This window comes from Ostrea edulis, chromosome 5 (genome assembly GCF_947568905.1).
Source record: "Ostrea edulis chromosome 5, xbOstEdul1.1, whole genome shotgun sequence".
NCBI classification, from domain to species: domain Eukaryota; kingdom Metazoa; phylum Mollusca; class Bivalvia; order Ostreida; family Ostreidae; genus Ostrea; species Ostrea edulis.
In genome coordinates this window covers 17426019-17448050 of record NC_079168.1, presented here as the reverse complement: position 1 = coordinate 17448050, position 22032 = coordinate 17426019, and the positions used below count along the sequence as shown (strand labels likewise).

The 22032-nt window shown below is 34.4% G+C and overlaps 1 protein-coding gene across 4 annotated transcripts in view; it reads left to right on the top strand.

Annotated features, from left to right (window-relative positions):
• Positions 1-21280, top strand: part of LOC125650660 (uncharacterized) — a 35951-nt gene extending 14671 nt beyond the window's left edge. For 2 of the 4 annotated variants that reach the window (XM_056166827.1, XM_056166828.1), the window contains exons 2-3: positions 10162-13759; positions 17180-21280. In XM_056166827.1, the coding sequence (XP_056022802.1) occupies positions 10177-13759; positions 17180-17451 (3855 nt within the window). In that variant the 5' untranslated portion in view covers positions 10162-10176 and the 3' untranslated portion in view covers positions 17452-21280. Of the gene's footprint in view, positions 1-10157; positions 13760-17179 lie in introns of all 4 variants that reach the window. The other 2 variants (XM_048879120.2, XM_056166826.1) reach the window with 1 other exon arrangement.
• The last annotated feature ends 752 nt before the right edge of the window (positions 21281-22032 follow it).

The window sequence follows — 22032 nt, the reverse complement described above, 5'->3', positions numbered from 1 at the left end:
GCATGGTAAAGAACTACATTTGTAGTCTTGACACCTATCTGTAGCTATACCTGTAAGAGTACAGATTCATCGATTATGACGACAACCAACGTGGGGTACTTCAATATAACCGTTACTGAAAACAGTTCAGTTATCAGCTCAGAGGACTGTTAATTTACTTCAGATTAAATGATATTTCAATAATAAAATGCTTTTTTTAATTTGTTAAACAGGAGGGTGAAGGTCACAAACATTGCAGAGAAAAAAAAATTTAACCTGCACAAGCAGGTTATGCAAATTTTTTCTACAATGTTTGCAACCTTTGTGTTCTGTTTAACAAACCAAGAAATACATTATATTTTTTAGTATTTTTAGCTCACCCGAGCCAAAGACTCATGAGCTTTTCTGATTGAAATTTGACAATTCGTCATAAACTTTTAACATTTTCATCTTCTCCTCCAGAACCAATGGGTCAATTCTAATCAAACTTGGCACAAAGTATCTTTGGATGAAGGGGATTCAAGTTTGCACAAATGAAGACTCCTGCTCCCTTCAAAGGGGAGATAATACCATAATTGCAAAAATAGGGTGGAGTCATTTGAAAATTATCTTCAAGAACCACTGGGCCAGAAAAGCTGAAATTCACATCAAAGCTTCTTGACTTAGTAGAGATTCAAAGTTGTTAAAATCATGACCCTGGGGGTTAGGGTGGGGCCACAATAGAGGATCAAAATTGTACATGTGAACATATAAAAAAATATCTTTACAAATCTTCTCCTCAAGATCTACTGCACCAGAAGAGTGGAAATTTACCCGAAAGCTTTCTGATATAGAGTAGATTCAGATTTGTTCAGATCATTGCCCCCATGGGTAGGGTTGGGCGACAATAGGATATCATGTATACATGTATATTGGAAAATCTTCTCCAGAACCATTGGGCCAATTTCAATCAAACTTGAAACAAATCACCCTTAGGTGAAGGGGATTCAAGTTTGTTGAAATAAAGAGCCATGTCCGTTCCAAAGAGGAGATAATCACAAAAATGCAAAAATAGGATGGGGTCATTTAAAAATCTTCTCAAGAACCACTGGGACAGAAAAGCTGAAATTTTCATGAAAGCTCCCTGACATAGTGAAGATTGGAGTTTGTTAAAATCATGACCCCTTGGGATAGGGTGAGGCCACATTGGTGGATCAAAGTTTTACATACTGATATATAGGAAAGTATTCTCCAGAACCACTGGACCAATTTTAACCAAACTTGACATAAAGCATTCTTGGGTGAAGGGGATTAAATTTTGTTCAAATGAAGGCCCGGCCATGCCTCTTCAAGAGGAAGATGATCACAAAAATAGAAATTTACATGAAATCTTCCTGACAAAATGGAGATTCAAGTTTGTAAATATCATGACCCCTGGGGTTAGGGTGGGACTACAATAGGGAATGAAAGTTTTACATGCAAATGTATAGGGAACGGGAAACTTGGCACAAAACATCCTTAAATGAAATTTGTTAATATGAAAGGCCATACCCATCTACAAGGGCATATGATAATTAATGAATTTGTGGTCAAGTTTGATAATTAAATTTTATAATTAATGAGTTTATAGTTGTTATACCTTTTAAAAGTTTTTCTGAACCAAGCTGCTTGTATAATGATAGTTTTGCTCAAACTTGTTTATTACTAGTAACTGTAGCTTCGGTGAGCGATGTGGCCCATGAGCCTCTTGTTTTCTAATATGGATACTTTTGAGTTTGTAAAATATAGATCTATACATTGTATTATTAACATGTTAAGTTATTTAGATTTTACAGCTGAAAATCATTTGACCTTGACTTAATGTCTCCGTATTTTGTAATGGTTTTCATGTTTGAATGATGGTAAAGGAAGATAGTCCAAAGGCAAATTCTAAATGCAATTAATATAAACCATCATATGAGATGTAAGCATTATTTGATATACTTAAGGTGGGTCCTTAGTCCTGGATTTTTGGGGTTTAGGTAGCATTTTTTTGTTTGGAATCAATAAAGTAACATTCAGAGTAATGAAAAAAGGCAAAACAGTTAAGGGTTTCCATATTAATTTTCATTACATACACCACTAAAGTCATATACCCCGATGTAGATTTTTATGAAATTCATTGGAAACAGTTATGTGTTGTTATTTTAATATAAAAACAACAAAATGTTTTTTGAATTGCATTTCTTTATTGGGAAACATGTCAATAACTAAAACACATGTCATTTTCAATATGTTCATCAAGTTTTAGAATAATATGTGGAAAATTATTGAATTAGCGTTATTCCCCAAAATGTTAAAAACAAACAAATGTGGACGCATTTTCCTTATAGCATGGTTTACATATCATTTTTTCTGTTTATATTAGTAGAGTTACATCTGTTATAGTTATTCATGGGGAAAAATCCATACCTTTCCTTAATTTCAAATCTATAGCTTCCAGATTATGTATACCCCCATCAAAAACTGAAGTCTGGCACCATACAGCTGAGCTATTTAAATCACTCGGGATTAAAATTGTATGTAATTTCATGAAAAGACACAGATAATGATTCCTTATCACCTTGGTAAACTGTTTGTCAAAAATAAAGGAAATCTATCGCATTATGGACTTGATAAATAATTGAATGAAAACACTGAGTTATTGTCCTTGGATTCAATATTTTGAAACATATCATTGACTATTCAAATAAAACTAAGAAGTTTGAAATATTTTATGGCTAACAAGATTTTTTACAATAACTATTGAAAAAGATTCCAACAAAATTTATGTTCCTATCATTAAATTATTGACTTTGCAAAATCCTATGACGTCACACGAGTGTGGAACTACGTTAAATCAGATGAAAGGTAAAAAGTAAACCAGAAAACATCTTTTCACTTTTGCAATTTCAACAAATTGTCTCAAAGTAGCTAGGTCACAGAGTTCATGTAATATATATATTCATATGTGGACATAATTTGTACTAAAACACTGGACCTAACAAGATTGAAACGAGTGTGTCTTCATAGCCTCAAATGAAAGCAATGGTAAGCAGATGCACACAGTGAATGTAAATATTTTAGAATAAGCAATCTCAAATTAACCGATATTTTAGAGCAAAGAAAAAGAGAAAATGTTGTAGAAGAATTATATTTATTAGAGATATTTTCAATACAAGTTCCTCTGAATAAGCTGTATAACCATTATTAAATTGCTATTTTATTACCTGTACAAATACCAACTTATTCGTTCGTGAGACAAACAATTTCACTACATTATCTGTTTACTTAGGAAAAATAGCGTGGAAGTACATGCAATTATCAGTGTCCTTTCATGTCCCCAAGTGGTAATAGACTGTTATTAGACTATAGCAGCATGGAAATTAGTGTGCATGAGAAACTTTTTTCCAGGGGTTAAAAGTCCACAGATAAAATTATATTTTCTGCCTCAGTGTTCAGTCCACAGATTCAAAAAAATCTATGTTCGATATAGACTGAACTATTTATTTAATGTCAGTTTGCTGGTACAGCTAGGGTACAAATTTTGATGGATTTCTGTGGCAGTTGGTTAAAGCAGAAATATATATACTTAATTACTATACATGTATATATCAAAGCAATTCCACTGGGATTTATATATATATATATAACACTGATTTATTTTCACTAAATTTGCACAGTACATGTAATATTAGTTCAATGAATTAATATTTATATGAGAGCAAGGGCTGTTCGATATGTAATGTGTATTGTACCACAGCGCGATAACGCTTTGCACGATTTTGTGGATGATGATACTCTTGAATAGCTCTATTCAATACCTTTCTAAGAGTATAAACACGAGCCTTTAGTTCCACATAGTTTTAAACTTATAGTCATTTTAATAGAGCCAGTAGTTGACCACTGTTGTAAACATGGTTGGGAAACAGTTTGAGAATATTAAAGAAATTGGAGCTTATATAAAAGTTCGCACAAAACTCGGTCATTCGGTAATGCAGTTTTTTTTACTGAATTAGGGAAGTTTATGGGTCTGATAAGGTATCTTACGAGACAGTTCGTAGGTGGAGAAAGAAATTTCTGACTGGCACTGAGTCCATCAAAGATGCAGCAATATCTGGCATTGTCTCAAATTAAGTCAGGGCAATAATTGTAAGTGATGGCAGATACACGATTTGTGATATTGCCAAAGCTGTTGGCATAACACTATCGCGGGTGCATTTCATTTTGAAGCGTATTTTGAAAGTACGAAAGATTTCTGCCAGATTGATACCACATATATTGACAGATGACCAAAAACAGGTACAAGTACAAACCGCTAAGCAATTGCTCAAAATGTTTCCCAAATACAATCAAAGACAATTTGCAAACATTGTTACTGGTAATGAAACATGGGTTCACTATTTCGAACCAGTAAGAAAAATTGGAAATAAAATATGGCTAACTGAGCACGGCAGAAGACCTGCAGTTGCCAAAAGAACCATAAGCACAAAGAAGGTTCTTTATTGCATATTCTTCTCATGTGATGGTATAGCTGTACACATTCCAGTGCCGAAGGGTAAAAGTGTTACAGTTCGGTATTGCCGAGATGTTATACTAAAAAAGCTCAAGAAATATCATAAACGACACCCTGTGTCAGGATTTAGGCATGTTCATCTACTCTATGATAATGCTCCATCACATACATCTGAGCTTGTGAAGCAATTTTTGAAGTCGTAGAAGGTTACCATCTTGCCACACCCACCATACTCTCCAGATCTAGCCCCATGCATGCGACTTTTTCTTTTTTCCAAAACTTAAAAAGTTCTTATCTGGTCGTCGTTAGAAGTCCCAACAAGCCCTTGACTCGGCCATCTGTCAGTGTCTCAGAGGTCTACCTAAATCAGCGTACCGTGACGCATTTCAGAAATGGATTCAGAGATTGAAATTTATGTATTTCAAACTCCAGAGAATACTTTGAAGGGAATGTAATGTTCATTTCACTATTTGAGTCGAATGCTTTTGAGATATCGTACATTAACAGTCAATCCCTCTAATCAGGTATGAACTTGTCCATATAGTGTTGAGCATGTGATACTCAAATTTACAAATATAAAAGAAAAAACTCGTGTGAATAATCTTTTCCTATCATTTTGCGATTCAAACATATCTACATGTTTATATAGTGCTCATAATTTTAAAAAAAGCTCTCCTTGTTTAAAAAAGCTTTTGAATATAGGAATATATTGTTTGAAGAATTTTTTTCTGGGATATATATTTAATTTTATATATATACACAGGTTAAAACTTGATAATAGTAATAGTGAATAACAACAAATGCTATAATGACTAAATGTATGTTGCTGTATTACCGATAAGTTTCACTGTGCATCATATAATGTGAAGTGCATCAAGGTACATTTCTGTACAGCACTGCAATTTTTCTCGGTAAACATATTCAAATTAAGCTGTGTTGTTTCTGTTAACTAATAAATTATAGTGCTCTCTGGTACAAACTGTTCAATTAATTTCCTCCTTCTGATTAAGAATATGAAATACTGAACACCAGCTTGGACAAAATCATGAGGTCAATTCAATTTATTGTCATTTATTTAATAAATATTACATTGGCGCAATAAAGGGGATTATATGGTTAACCTCCAATGTCCAAACCAACAATTTCTCTTGATTGTTTCAGAGATACATGTAGTAAGCAAATTCTGAACTATTCTTCAGGTTAGAATTGATTTTCGGCATGGAGAAAAACAGATAACACTATTGTATGAAGCTTATTATCTAGGGTAAACTGGGACTCGCTGAGATCATGCCAGCATACAGTACATAAAGTCAAATACATGTACACTTCATTAGACTAAATGCATATGAAGCTTCTGATTAGATGATGTAGCTTGACCAGATGACCAATGAAAAATCATGTTCAATCAATGTCCAAATCTTCACCCCAGACTACCCATGGAATACATGGTTTCTTTGTAACAGAGTATAATTATACCCCACGCAATGAAGTTGCGGAGGGTATAATGCATGTTTTTGACCCGTCCGTCAATCAGTTATCCATCAGTCCCTTTCTTGTTAGTGCAACTCCTATGAGACAGCTCAACAGAATTTCATGAAACTTTGTTGTTAATAAGGATACACTGTGTAGGTGTGCATATTCCCAGAAAATTCTGATTCAATAATTTTTCTGGGAGTTATGTCCCTTTTGATCTTAGAATTTCAAGCCCATCTGTCCTGTTCTTGTCAGCGCAACTTTTCTGAGACAGCTCAACAGAATTTCATGAAACTTAATTGTAGTTAATAAGGACAGACTGTGTATTGATGTGCATGTTCCCAGGAAATTCTGATTCAATAATTTTTCTGGGAGTTATGCCCCTTTTGAACTTAAGAATTTGAAGCCTGTATGTCCTGTTCTTGCAGTATTGCATATAGCATTACCATTCATTATGTGAAGTATTGTCAAGCAATGTTGGAGCATGGGGTATGTGAGCTTGCTCACTTTTTCTTTCATTAAATATATATGTTGATTGCAGTAACAGAACTTGGCATGCAGACTGCATGCATGATTCTGTTGATAGCCTTTTTGTGCCCCCCCCCCCCCCCTTCAAAAAAGAGGGGCATATTGCTTTGCACCTGTCGGTCGGTCGCTATGTTGGTCGGTAGACCACATGTCTGCTCAATATCTTGAGAACCATTTATTTCATTGTAATGATATTTCATATGTGAGTTGGATACGAGTAGAAGAGGACCCATATTGATTTTCAGGTCAAAAGGTCAAGGGTCAAACTGGACATAGGAAAATACTCTCTGCTCAATATCTTGAGAACCCTTTGCTTGACAGACATCAAACTTGGAACACTTAAGTACATCTTCAGGAGAAGATAACCCCTAGTGATTTTGTGGTCAAGGGTCAAACTGGACATAGGAATATACTGTCTGCTCAATATCCTTCTTAAGAACCCTTTGCTTGAGAGACACCAAACTTATACACTGGTACATTTTCAGGAGAAGATGACCCCTATTGATTTTGAGGTCAAAGGTCAAGGGTCAAACTGGACATAAGAATATACTGTCTGCTCAATATCTTGAGAACCCTTTGCTTGACAGACATCAAAGTTGGTACACTGGTACATCTTCAGGAGAATATGACTTTTATTGATGTTTAGGTCAAAGATCAAGGGTCAAATTGGACATAGGAATATACTGTCCCCTTAATATCTTGAGAACCCTTTGCTTGACAGACATCAAACATGGTACACTAGTACATCTTAAGGAGTAGATGTCCCCTATTGATTTTAATGTCATCTGGGCAAAGGTCAAGGGTTAAACTGGACATAGTAATAATTGTCTCCTTTATTTTCAGAATCATTTGCTTGATTGGCACTAAACTTGGTGCACTACCTGGTACAGTATAAGGAGTGGATGACCCCTATTGATATTTAGTTCACATGGTCAATCTCCTATGTCAATAGGGGTCATCCACTCCTTTTGCTGTACCAGGTATTTTGAAATGGTTTGGCACTACTATCATTCAAATGATGCATTATATGCATAACCCTTTTTAATTCTGCACTACGGGGGGCATAGATAATAATAATAATATTTATTTATATAACACCTTATATGACTATAAATAACCACTCTAAAGCGCTGCACACAATAAAAATGATACAGCATGTTATAAAAATAGTAAAAGGAAATTATAATAACATTAACAAAACATCAATAATGTGAAGTAAAATTACTAAAATATAAAACATGATGTGCATGAAGAAAGTTCCAAGTACAATCAAATGATATAAAATACAATAGTTGAAATAAATATACAAGTATACACTTGAAAAAGTGCTTCACAAGCATTTCTTGTTTCATTTGCTTTTGTTTCCCCTCTATACTTATTGATAAAAATTAAAGATAAATCCAGAGGGAATGATCTTCACATTTATGTTTTAAGTAAAAACATTGCTCAGAATCGCACTCTTACCTAAGTTGCATAATTAATGTATTGGAACTTTAAGATGATATTTGACAAGGTTCTTCTCTGTTTACATACTTTACTGGATGTGGATTTTGATTTTATGGAGGTGCTACAGTGATATGACTACCAATTTGAAAGCTTTCTGCCTCAGAAGGCCATCACTCAGAAATTTGCTTACATTTAACGATTTCTTATTCAGCAACCACTTTTAGCTAACATCAAATATTCATGACTGTGACTAATGCAGGGTATGATTTTTAATGACATTTTCAATTACATCTCAGAATTGTAGAAGAAGTGTTATGTTTTTCATGTCATCAAGTCTTAATCTTACAGTCAACTCTCTTGACCATATACATATAACTATAATATGCAAGATCTATATGGCCCAAATGAAGCTAATGTTTTAATTGAAACAAATGCAACAAAATCTTGTATTCACAATTAATTGCAGCACTTATTAGTGCAATGTCAGTCCAGTACAGGAGTGTCGGCAAGTATTCGACATTGGAGAGGTGAACTGATCGAAAAAGGAAGGGGGTCTAACTAACGTGTTTTGACTTAAATTCAGATTTCCACCAGAATATCGATATTTTGTCCCCTTCTATCAATGTGTTAAAGACTCCACCTGAAAAAAATCTTTCCCATAAGGGTTGAAAGAACGTTAGTTCTGGTTTCTTCATGTCAAAACAATGCTTAGACCCCATGTTGCTAGGTTTTGTCACGACTTTCTGGCTCAAAACAGCATCCCAGTTCTTGATTGGCCACCATACAGTCCAGATTTGTCACCAATCAAGCATATGTGGGAGGAGCTGGACAGTTAGAAAGCGACATACGTGTCAATATCCCATATAGTGTTGCTCATCTCACACAGGCCCTTATTTAGGAGTGGTATAATATCCCTCAAAGGTCAATAAACACCCTAATGGGATCAATGTAAAGGAGAGTAAGAGCAGCCACGGAAGCCAGGGGTAGGCACACATGCCACTGAATTGGACCCGGAAACAGCGTGGGGTACCCTGGTTTTAACGCTATTCGCAAACACCATCTGTGATAGGACAACAAGTCATCAAAATGTATTCAGTAATGATGAAATAATCAAGAAACCCAAACAATTGACTAATCATCAATGAATCATGTCAAATATTGATTATCAAAAATAAACTTGGAATGCATTTCTTTTTTCTGCCAGTATGCATACACATTACAAAACACTCCTACACTGCACCACCATGTACCCGAACAATTTTTATTATGAAATTTATTATTATCATTTGATCTTTGGAGCAGTTCATTTCATCCATTTGTAGGTTTGATAAACAGATGACTCAGCTAAATAGATCAAATAAATCACTAATTCTTTTAACTATTTATGGAACACTGAAAATCATGGTGTGTTGGTGAAAATGATGTTTGGTAGTCTTTGTTATCTTTAATCCTGACATTCGTGATGGGTACAAATGTAATCTCATAAAGATGACTACATCTAACTGCATTAATATTTTTGACATAATGTACATTTTCCATCATGAAATGACTCAAGGACATTGTTTCTGTGAAAGAAATTCCATGGCAGCCAATGGTTGTTTGGAAATTTTTGCATCACTTGAAAATGACAATCAATAATGAGAGAAGTACTATAAATGCAGTTAGAGAAAATTCCCCCAGATTTAGACCGTCAGACTGCGGGTCTCGTGATCAATGCTGTTAACTAATATACAGGCTTATCAATACTGGGAGAAAATCATTGTCTGACAGCTCAAATCCACCTATAAATGGGAATGTAAAGTTCCTTAGCAATCATGAACACAGTACTGCAGCTCTGACCAGCTGTACTGAGATACCTATCTGCATTGCTGCTGATTCTGAAGGACACAGTGAATGTATGGTGTGCAAACATGTACTTGTTTTTCAGAGTTAATTTCATCCAAACAGATCAGCCAGGAAATTGTGTATATGATGGTGTTCAAGTTTTCTTACTATAATTGAATATTTGTTATCAGTTCACTTTGTTTTGATGGCAACATGTTCTGACTAGTAATATTGATTACAATGTATATGACTTTGTGGCTACATATGTATATGTTATTCTTAAATGTCTTCTTTGAATAATACCAGTATATTAAAATTTTGAAGCATCATGACTTTTCGTTATATTGTGAGAAATGTTGTCATTATACATTCATTTTTATTTATTTTTTTCCAGATAGATAGCTTTCCTAGAGATGTCATCTCAATCATTCGATGAGTCCTCCAATTTGGTGATAGAAGTTACATCCCCTACAGAGCCAGACAGTGCTGGTGCTGAATCTGCTGATTATGGTGAATTAGAGAAGTCCAGTTTCAAAGAAAAACATAAAGGTGGGCTCCATTTCATCAAAAAGAGGGCAAAATCACCATTTCGAAATCCATTGAAATCACCCATCAAATCACCTTTTAAGTCTCCCAAGACTTCATCTAAAACATCCAAATCTGATCAAGAGCACTTGACTGAGGACTACAAGGATATTGAAAAGAAAATAAGTGAAAAGAAGTCAGAAGAATGGCAAATGTTTCAACAGATGCAGGACAGAATTAAACAAAATGTGCTCAAAACCAAATCTAGTCTAACAAAATTAACTTCCGAATCATCAGAGGATTGTGCTGATGACATGGAGGGAGAGAAGTTAGCAGCTGTAGACCAAAATACTTTAATTTTGGATGATTGTATAAGTGCTAATAATGAGACTTCCTGTGATAATGAAGAACTTTTAAATCTGGAATTGCAGCAGCTTTCTGTAACTCCAGTTCCTTGTCCAAGGGGAATTCCCAAACCTCCAGCAAACAGTTTACGAACAAGCATGGAAAATCTGAGTGAGTCACAAGTTGAAGAGACTTCTGCAGACACTGAGGGGGATTTACTAGGTTTGTCAGATGATGTGGACAATGGAAAAGTGGGTTCACAGCCCACAAACACTTACATTAACCCAGACCTTCTAGAATTAGATGGCTTGATGTCATCCATTGACTCTCCCTATGGAAGTAGCATGCAAAGTAGTTTTGATGAGCCAGACATGACTTATGGAAGCAACATGCACAGTGCAAGATCCTCAGCACGAACTACTCCCCTTGGATTTGATCAGGGCTCCTGGATAGGATCATCTACTCAATCTAGTACAATGACTTCTAAGTTTGTCAGTGACCTGGTGGATGAATTTCTACAGCTGGATACCATGAAAGAGGCAGCAGCATCTGTGGAACTAGATACAAATAAAAACACTTCAAAATCCATTGATTTGTTGGACTCATTAGATCCATTTTCATCCAAATCTGCTACTGTAAATACCTCACAAACCTTTGCTAGTACTGTAAATGTAAATACATGCATTACATCAACAAACTCATCAACTAATAACACTCAGCAAAAGCAGTCTGACGAAGCCGCATCTCTAGATCCATTTGGATTTGGCAACAATGTGGACATCCCCACAGAACAGGAACCTCAGGAAGCTATTCTAGAAGAAGAGATACCCTTAACAACTGATGGTGCTCCAATATTTGATCCTTTCAATGGCTGTAAAGACAATACCATTGGTCGCTCGATTTCTCCTCATGTGTATGACAATTTTGGATTTGGTTTAACAAATGCATCAGATGAAAATGAAACCAATAAAGATAACATTGATCATGCAAACTTAAAACTTGATTCAGATGTTATAAAAGAGTGTGGAAAGGTCGATAACCTTAATCCATTTTTAACAGATGAGAATCCCATGAGAGGAGATGTTTTTGAAGAGAAATTTCTTGAGCTGGCAAACAATCCAAATGTATCCATTGCAGATTCAGCTTGGGGTTCTCAGCATGACAGTTCAATGGAAAAGCACTCCATCAATCCTTTCAAAGATGACATTTTTGCAACAGACAGTACCATAGAAATTGTGAATGAACAGAAACTTGAACAGAACAATCCTTTTCTGAATAACTCGTGTGAAACAGTAATGAGCACCGACACTTCAAAAAATCCATTTTTAGATTTAGACTCTGCACCCACCCAAACACAGGATATGACAGACTTTGGCGTGTCAGATGTCAGTAACTTTCTAATGGGTAATAATAGTAAGGAAACTAAACCAATAGAAACAAGAATGGATGACTTTGATCCTTTCAAAACAATCAAGGAATCTCATGAAGACTTTATCACGTATGAAAAAGCAACAGGCTTCTCAACTCCTTCTGAAGTGGAAGGTACACAATTAAATCAGAAGGAGATTGTAGATGATGGAGATGATGAAGAGGATGATGATGATGATATTTTTAAATTAAAAATCAAACCTATTGGATCAGATCCTAATAAACCCAAAGTTCCAACTGACCTAGGGGCTATGCCTAAACTGAAACCACCTCCTAAGATCCCCAAGTCACCACAGCCTCCACGGGAAAATCCCTTCAACAGGGACTCACCCCCAGAAGAGGATTTTGCCAAGTTCGAAATCATGCATGAAAAAGAAGGTGCTGAAGAAGCTACAATGCCAGAACAATCTATCAGTTTTTCTACAACTGTGTCGACAACAGAGAGTGTCACCCCAGAGGAGGAGCAGAATTTGGAACCATTAGAACCCTTCTATCCTGAAGAAGAAAAGGATGGCTGGAAACTCATGCTTAGACAGCCAACCAAGAAGAAACTTACCACAAATCGCTTCTGGAAAAGTGTCATTGTACGATTAGTTAAATCAGAGGAAGGTACTGTCATCAAAGTGTTCAGTGAAAAAGACAATGGTGAGTGTTTTCATGAACTTCCTCTTCAGCCTTGCTATTCAGTATCTGGTGTAACCCAGCAGCATTATGATCAGTATGGGAAAATCTACACCTTAAAGATACAATACATCTTTTATCGTGAACGTGTGGGCATTAAAGCAGATAGGATCACCCCTTCTTTTGTCAAAAAACCAAAGGCAACGATGATTTTAGATCATGCTCCACAGGTCTCAGAAATGATGAAGTATGGTTCTTTGGATAGAAATGAAATTAAGTCATTTGGAAGGGCAATTGAAAATGCTCTTATGAATCTGGATGCGCACAGAGAGAAAACATTGACATATGTGAAGGAAGAAGCATGTGCAGAGGTGGTGGATGAATACGAAGCAGAGCTAGATAGAGGAGGTTCACTTCTCAAGCAAAAGGCAAGAGTTAGGGTATTCTTCTTGGCTTTTGTCACTGGGATGCCAACATGCGAGATTGGTTTGAATGACAAGAGAAGAGATGGGAAAGAAGTGGTTGGACGCTATGACATCATCCCAATCAAAACAGAGGAGTGGATCAAATTGGAGGATGTGGAATTTCATTGCTGTGTGGATAAAGAGGAATTTGATAAGACGAACAACATCAAATTTCATCCTCTTGATGCCTGTCATTTTGAGGTTCTGAGATACCGAGTGAGGCTACGTCAGAATAAAGAACTTCCTCTGCAACTCAAAATTCAGCAGACATTGAAAGAAAAGAAATGTGAAATACGATGTGATTTGCTAGTGACAGGTTATCATTCATTCAGTAAAAAGCATGGACAATTTCCTTGTGAAGATATCGAGGTACATTTTCCTATTCCAGAACAGTGGATTTACCTGTTCAGATATGAAAAAAGGTTCAGATATGGATCATTTAAATCCTCCACACGTAAGCCTGGTAAAATCAAGGGACTGGAGCGACTGACCATGATTGCACAAGGACTGCTAACTCCAACTCTGATGGAAGCAGATGTGGGAAGTGCCAAGTACGAGCATCTAAACAGAGCTGTCGTGTGGCGAATTCCCAGGCTGCCAGAGAGGAATGAAGGTAACCTATTTCATAGGTTGCTATTAATGTCGGGAGTGCAATATTAATTTTACTTCTTAATGCATTTTTCATATTGATAATGATTACATTGATTTATGAATTGAATGTGATACAAGGGACAACTATTGCCATACATTTCTGTTAGTAGAGAGGTAAATTTCACAAGAAAAAAAGTCTGTTTATTAACAAGAGTTGGGTAATTGTAAAGAATTCACGGTTATTGCTCAGTTGTTTTGTGAAAATGGTTTTAAAAATGTGTGAACTGTTCCAAAGTACTATCATAGTATGTAAATTAGCCTCTTTCATTTTTTAAAAACGATATTTATCATTTCAATTAGAGAATCTGAATTTAATTAAGGTAACTCAATATTTACATTATCTGATTAATTTATAGAAAGTATATTTCTATTTGATTGAGTTAAAACTAATAAATTATCAAATCAAATATACATGTCATTGAACTTTTTAAGATGCAAGACATACATAAACAGAATCATATATCAATGTCAGAAAATTGCAATTTTCCTTAAACAGCATCATCAAAATTTCACAAAAACTGGCTATAATGACAAAATAATATTCATAACAATTTCATGAAACAGTTTTTTGACAGAAAATGTCTGAAAAATAAAGGAAATCTTGTGCAAGAAATCAATAAAAACAGAGTTATTGCCCTTGGATTCAATCATTGATTTAGACTTTTGAAATATTTTATTTTACAATAACTATTGGAAAAGACTCCTGGACCAACAAAATTATGTTCCTGTCATGTATAAATCTAAATAAATCATTGATTTAGCAAAATCTTTTGATGTCACATGAGCATAGAATTATACTTTTATTAATGGGTCCACAAGTCTGATTATTAGGATTTGTATTGAAATTCTGCATTGTGACAATAATCACAGTGGTCATTATGTTGCTTGGCAGCAAACCAATGAATGATATAATCTATATAAATGAATGCCATTCAAATTATTTGAATTCAATCATTTACATTTGAAATGAGTATATCATATCTCCAGTTTCGTCAGAAGCTTTACACAAGCCATGATCGAATTTAAAGAATATGCTCAAATTTGAATATTTTAGGGACATATGAGAAATTGCTACCATGGCTGAACACACTATATATAATATCACATTCATGCTCAGTTGATAATCAAGGTCTATGTAATTGCCTGAAAATACCCAAAATATTGGGAATATGGATGTTAAGGTTCAGTTTCATTAAGTTAAGAAAAATGCCAAGATTAACATACAAATTGTTGTAAACACTTCAGGATTTTGGAAGGCAATTGATTTTGACATACTCTGTGAAAAAGTACATAAATCTAATTAACAACTTGTCATTCTGATTGAGTTTAGGTCTAACACAGAAATATTGATCATACGAAACACAACATTATGTCTAATAGAACTACTGTTGGACCTCTAAGTGTATGTATGATAAACTGTTTCCAATAATGCCTTGCTCAAAGTTGCTAATTAAAAGTATCCTTGGAGTGGTGATTTCACTATAATCAAATTTATGTATAAATTACTGATGTTTTCTCATAAAATATACTGTTAAGAATGCACTGTTGGTAGAGGACTCATTTAAATTGTGGAGGTGCTTAAACTAAGAAGAGTTCAACAGCATAATTGAGACTCTCCTACACTGCAATATATATGAAAATATCACAAAGCCAATTGAGTCATTTTTATACGCCCGTCTTAAGACGGGACGTATTATGGTATGGCTATCATGTCCGTCCGTCTGTTAGCTTTTTCGTGTCCGACCCGTAACTTAAATACTACAAGGCCTAGAATCATCAAACTTTGTCTGTAGATACATCTTGGGTAGAAGGTGTGTCGCACATTGAAACCAGGTCACTGTGACTTTTCATTAAGAAGATATCCGTCTGTCCGTCCGTCTGTTAGCTTTTTCGTGTCCGACCCGTAACTTAAATACTACAAGGCCTAGAATCATCAAACTTTTTCATTAAGAAGATATGGCCATATATGGCAAAAACTTGTCCGGCTCATAACTTGAAAACTATTAGACCTAGAATCACCAAAATTGGTCAACTAATGCATCTTAGAATCTATACTGTTAACAATATGTGACGGGCGTATCATGTGCCGTGGCAGTGCACTTTATTTATTATACTACATGTACTACAAGTAGATTTTTCTATACTATTTCTGGATTATATATATAAAGCACATAAATAGCAATGAACTCTTAAATGAACATAACTGCCCTAAGTGAAGAAATATTTGATATAAAGCACAGAAAATTTCACTTTATTTGGATACCCACTTCCGCCCCTACCCGTGGTTGAACTCAAGACCTGCGGAACCAAATCTCCTAGCATTACATATATATATATATTATAATATATATATTTTCTAAATAATTGTTTATGAAATTACATTAAATCTGCTTTTCTTCATTAAATTATAAGGAATGAAAGTAATTTTTACTCTATAAGTTTACGTTCTTTTATACCCTAGCTGCTTATTAAGAAGGTATACTACATCGTCATTATGGCCGACTTCCTTTTAAAACATGGCTGAAAATATAAATATCAGCAATATTTGTCTATTCATTTCTAAAATTCATCGCCTAGCGGAGTAGCTCAGTAGGTTAATAGCATTTCGACTGCTGATGTAGATCGTGGGTTTTAGTCCACTAGGAGTTTTAATTTTCCCCCCAGATTGTTTTCTACTAAAATGGCATTTTTTTTTACTAAATAAAGTAAATTTGAAAGTTTTCAATTTCAAAATATTGTTGTACATATCGTCCATTTTTCATCCTTATCAAATTTCTCTGGTGTAGCATACCTCCTTAAAAATATATATAAACCGATACATGTACAAGTGATATAATATGATACAAATACAGAGAAAGATTTAAAAAATCAATATATTAAATATATCAAGACTATATAGGGAATGACAAAAGAGAGACACTGCTTCAAACTAGAGGAAATATTTAAAAATCGTCACGATCATCATGGTTTTAATGAGGTTCAAGGATGGTGTCAAATCTCACATTTAAAGGGAGATAATTCCAAAGGTGTACACGAGTGTATTGAAAATAAATTTAAATGTATTTGTGCAATATGTTTTGGTACACATAGATCATGATTTTAATCTGACCATAAGAGTGTATATAGATATCAGACCTATGATAAGTTAGAAGATCATGGAAATATTCAAGGCTTATGTCATAAAAAGTTTAATATATACACTTATATAAATTGCACTAATTCAAATGCAGTTTTCAAGCTGAGGCTCATCAATCAATCAGATCATGTAGTGTATACCCATTTTTCAGCCAGAGGCGATCAGGCAAAGCCAGTAATTCTGTATCCAGTACTAAATTCTAATCAGAGTGACTATGATTTGACTTTGGTTTTTTTATTCCAACAGGTGCATATACCTCCCACTTGTTCAAACTGACGTTGGAATTTGGAGCTCATGATGAGATGCCCGATTCTTTTGAGCAGTTTACCACTGTGGACTTCACCATGCCATCCTGTACAGTGTCCAAGTCCCAGGTCCGCTCCATATCTGTGGAAAACCCCACCCCGCCAGAAAAATGGGTCAAGTATGTCGCTAAATATCACTACAAGATCGAGATAGATCATAGAGACGAAAGAGTTTCTTCATCGAAAGTATCATCAAACAGCGATAGTGAGTGACATCTACACAGCTAGTGTGGCATTAAGTGACAGCGAATGGAAGTTTTAAACTCTGACAATGCAGTTTTATAGGTTGTACCTTGATAGTAGATATTCCACTAACTAAAGGTTGACAAACAAGGTATTCTTTGTGTCCTACTGTGGAGTACTAGGCATTTTCATATACATGTAGACCTAGAGATTTAAGTTTAGAATCTCATAAAATTAGAGGATTTGACAGTATCTCAAGTTTTTTAAGGACTCCACCGAGTAAAACGTATTTTTCAGTTTCCATGTGTGCATTTTAACCAATCAATTTATTTGGTAATGAATTTGCTCTTCAATGATATGGTTGTCTTATTTACTACATGTGTTCTATCATTTTCATAGGGTATTCTCAAAAAGACAAATTTTCCATAGCGTACATGCATCTCTCCTGTAGCTATTTGTAGTAATGCACACAGCAGAAACGTTTGTATAATATACACATATTTATTTGTATTATTTGGCTAGATGCTGTATTTGGATACAGGGTTGATACACAAAGATATTTTTCTTGGAATGTTTATAAACATATTTAAGTTTTAACTATTTTGAGGAACCTGCACCACACTAAGGTGAGAATCTCTTGCAAGATCCAATATGATTGTATAGATATCATTTGAGTGTTAATCTGATTGAAAAGTTTGTGAGAATTAGTTATTCATTAAATATTATTGTTTATAACAAATGCTGTGATACAAGTTTTTTTTAATTTATTGAAAGGGTTTCAGATTTTGTTCACATTGTTTACAAATTAAAATCCCCATATTGATGATGTGATTTTCCCTATAACAGTGTACTGGTAAATGGAATCTTATCTTAAATTGTTAAATGACTCGTTTTAATTCATCATTGAAAAACATAATTCACAAGCTTCTGCTTGGCATGTTTGATTATAATTGCTTTGAATGGATCTGTATTGTTTTGCAGTATGAAGTTTATACATTAATTTATGATATTATCATTCTGATATGTTTGTTACCCAGAGATTATTTGATAATGTGTGTTATAATATATATATATATATATATTCCAAAGCACTTTTGCCTTACAGCTCTTCTGAATCAGTGGAATTTGAAAAACTACAATAACATAAATTGGCGTTGTTATTATCATAGTATAAGAAAACAAACGTTTTGTGCAAGAAATGTCCGAAGAAGGCACCAAAGTAATATACATATGATAATGTGTAACACATATTCACATAAACAACATTTCAATTCACGAAATGTTATGAATTTAAGTCACTTATAACATTTAGAGTAAATTATCTGCGGAGTTTCTGATTAAATTTATTAATGAATATTTTTCTTATACCCACCATAATTGTTTATTTTTTTCTATATCTTTTTATAATGGGAACATTTCAAATGTCCTCTGCCGCACACATCAAAGTGCTCGCTATGATTGGGGTGTTTCTCATGGATGGGTCCGTGATTTGCTGTTGATGGACAAGTACTCATTCGGCTACTTTATTACCTGTATATTTGTCCTATGTAGTTTTTGCCACATCCTTCGCAAGTCATGCAGTAAATGACATATTTTGTTTTACAGTTCATATTTGATCGAATATCAAATTTCATTCCAATTTTAAATGTTATAGAATTTCCGGAATTTGAAGACAGGAGCTATTTCTTTATTAGAGGGAAATTTAGCTTTGGTAAGGAGTTTCTTCAAATTTTGTGGTTGTTTTCTGCAATAGATGATGTCCTTTTGTTGAATAACGTCCTTTAGATTTCCCGAATGTTGAAGTATTGGTAAACAATTTCTCATTGTTTTGAAGATGTTGCGATTTCTCGGATTATGGGTGATGACAAAAGGGATTTCTGTGCGTAATGTTTTAGAATCTGATTTTCTGTTAACTTTCAGTAACTCTTGTGATTGGTATTTGTTTTGCTTTTCTGATAGCTTCAGTTATAAGATCACAGGGATACTTTTGGCGATAGAGATAATTACTGAGTTCTTTTAATCTTTTACTTCTAAGGTCCTTGATGTATTGTGGAAATTCTCCTGGCTAAGTTAAATGGTATGTTCCATTCCGTATGTGATGGGTGACAGGAATTGATAAGAAGATACTGATGACTGTGCCTGTCCATTTCCTTATAAAATAAATCCATTGAAATGTTATTTTGATTGATGATAAGTATGTCCCAAAATGGAAGTTCCTTTTGGCTGGTTTCCATGGTAAACTTGATGTTTTCATAGAGTTATAAATTTTTTCCAGAAAATAAAACGGTCATCTAAATAGGGTTTCTATAATTAGAAAAATTGGATCCGATTGTTTTGGTATGCCTTTTTTCTTCCAGAAATCCTAAAACAAGGCTGGCCTACATCAGTGCAACCTTTGTACCCATGGCTGTACCTTTAATTTGTAAAAAAGTAAAAAAAAAAAAAAAAAAAAAAAGTACTTGTTATTGGCTTCTTTGGACATTTCTTACACCAAAAGTTTGCATTGTCTTATACTATCACGTCATGATAACGACATCAGTTTATGTTCTTGTTTTCAAATTACCATGAAGAGTCATAGCGCGAAAGCACTTTGAAATAAATGTGAAATCTTCAACTGATATACATGTATAATATATTTATTTGTATTACATAGTTTTATTATTTTACATTTATATGAGTACATAATAACTACATATTTCATATTATCAGTATTTGTTGGTCAGGTATAATAATATATATACACCATTCAATTTCCAAGATATTTATTGATAGTCAGTGAATCTGACTGTTCACAAATGAGTTTTAGTTTTTCTAGTTGGATTATTGTAAGTTTATTGATAACAGATCTGTGGTCCTTTCTTGCACTATAGAGGCAGCAACAGAAGAGGATCACTAATACCATTTTGTCAGTACCCGTAATCACACTGGGATTTTATGAGGAAATGAAATTTTCAAAAAATATATCTTCACACGATGTTGGTCCAGCACTCATTGATAAGCATACTTTTTTTTGCATTTATAGATGTGATGAATTTCTTTGTTTTGCTCTCCACCTTTCTTAACCTGGAAATGTGTATGTACATGTATCTTAATTTATAGACAAGATTATATACGGTATATACAGTACTCGGTAGTCAAAATATTTATGCAAAATCCTTATTGCAATGTGTAAACTAAGACAGGAATACGTGTATACAATGTATTAAATATTAGATTGTCATTGTAATTTTTTATTGGCACAGTACTAATTGGTATAGCACCATGCAACAATAGTCTTGTATGGATTCTATGAATTTGAAAGTTATCATGCATATACTTTTTATTTATCAATTAATTTTGCATTTTGGCAACTGAAGACCACCATTCCTTGCTATTGTCACCTTTTTACTGCTAGTGATACCAGTATTTTGAGAGTATACATTGGCTTTCTATACAAGACTGGAAATTCAGTGGACCCATCAACATGTTGGACATATGGTGCTTGCCTCAGCACTGTGTTAGACTGCTCATAGTTACCATAGCCGCCAAACTTTTGTTTGTTTTGGGTTTAATTTTTGTAATATTAGAGACTTTTACTAATTTGAAGCCAAAGGTTTTATGTATTATTACAGTAATTCTCCGTAATTTTGGGTTGTACTGTAGCTGTTTTAGCAGCATTACTTCTGTCCATACAGTTGATATTGTTTCTTGCTTTAAAAGTAAATATGTACATCTGTGACTGTTGTTCAGTGGTATTATATATGTATATCTGCATGTGGTGAATTCACTGATATATGTTATGTGCAGTGTGTGCTGCAGCATGTTGAGAAAAGTAGCATATTTGAGATAAACTTGTTGATAATAAAAGAAAACATTATGACTATGGTTTATTGGAAATTCTTTCAATGCTAGTTTGTATACAAAAACATGAATACATCCAGTAATAATTGTGTCATAACAGGGTATTGCTACGAAAGTCTCTCAAACAAACATCAATTGAATCCCTACTCCAAAAAGAAAATTGCTTTAAAGTCCTCTTTCTGTGAAATAAACAAACCGCATATTGTTTTTAGACATGGTCTCCTTTTGCAAAGCCCTGAAATGTTACTTCCTTAAATTCAGGGATCCCTGAAAATGAAAGGAAACCCTTTCTGCTCAAGTATTATGTGTAATAAAGAATTGAAACAAGTGCAATATTGGTTAATTGCTTTGCCCTGGACCCACTTGGGGCCTCAAGGCAGCCCCCAGACCCCCTTGCCATACTTTGCAGACACTTCATTTTCTTTCTGGCTATGCGCTTGTCATTAATTTGATTATTGGAAGAGATATTTAATTTAATTGTTGCGCGCATCAAATGAATTGATATCTTCAAATAGTTAAAGATATCTTCAGTTATTTGAGTTTATGCTAACTTAGTGCTCCACTATGACAAGAAAAGGTGAAGATAACGAACAGTGATCAATCTCATAACTCCTATAAGGAATACCTGTCGACCGGTCACACCCACCATGAGCCCTATATCTTGATCAGATAAACGGGGTAATCCTCAGTCAAAATCAGTGTGTAAAGAACAGTCTATCCACGCCAGACAACATAGGACCCTATTGGAGACTGTATTGGCAAACTAGACCG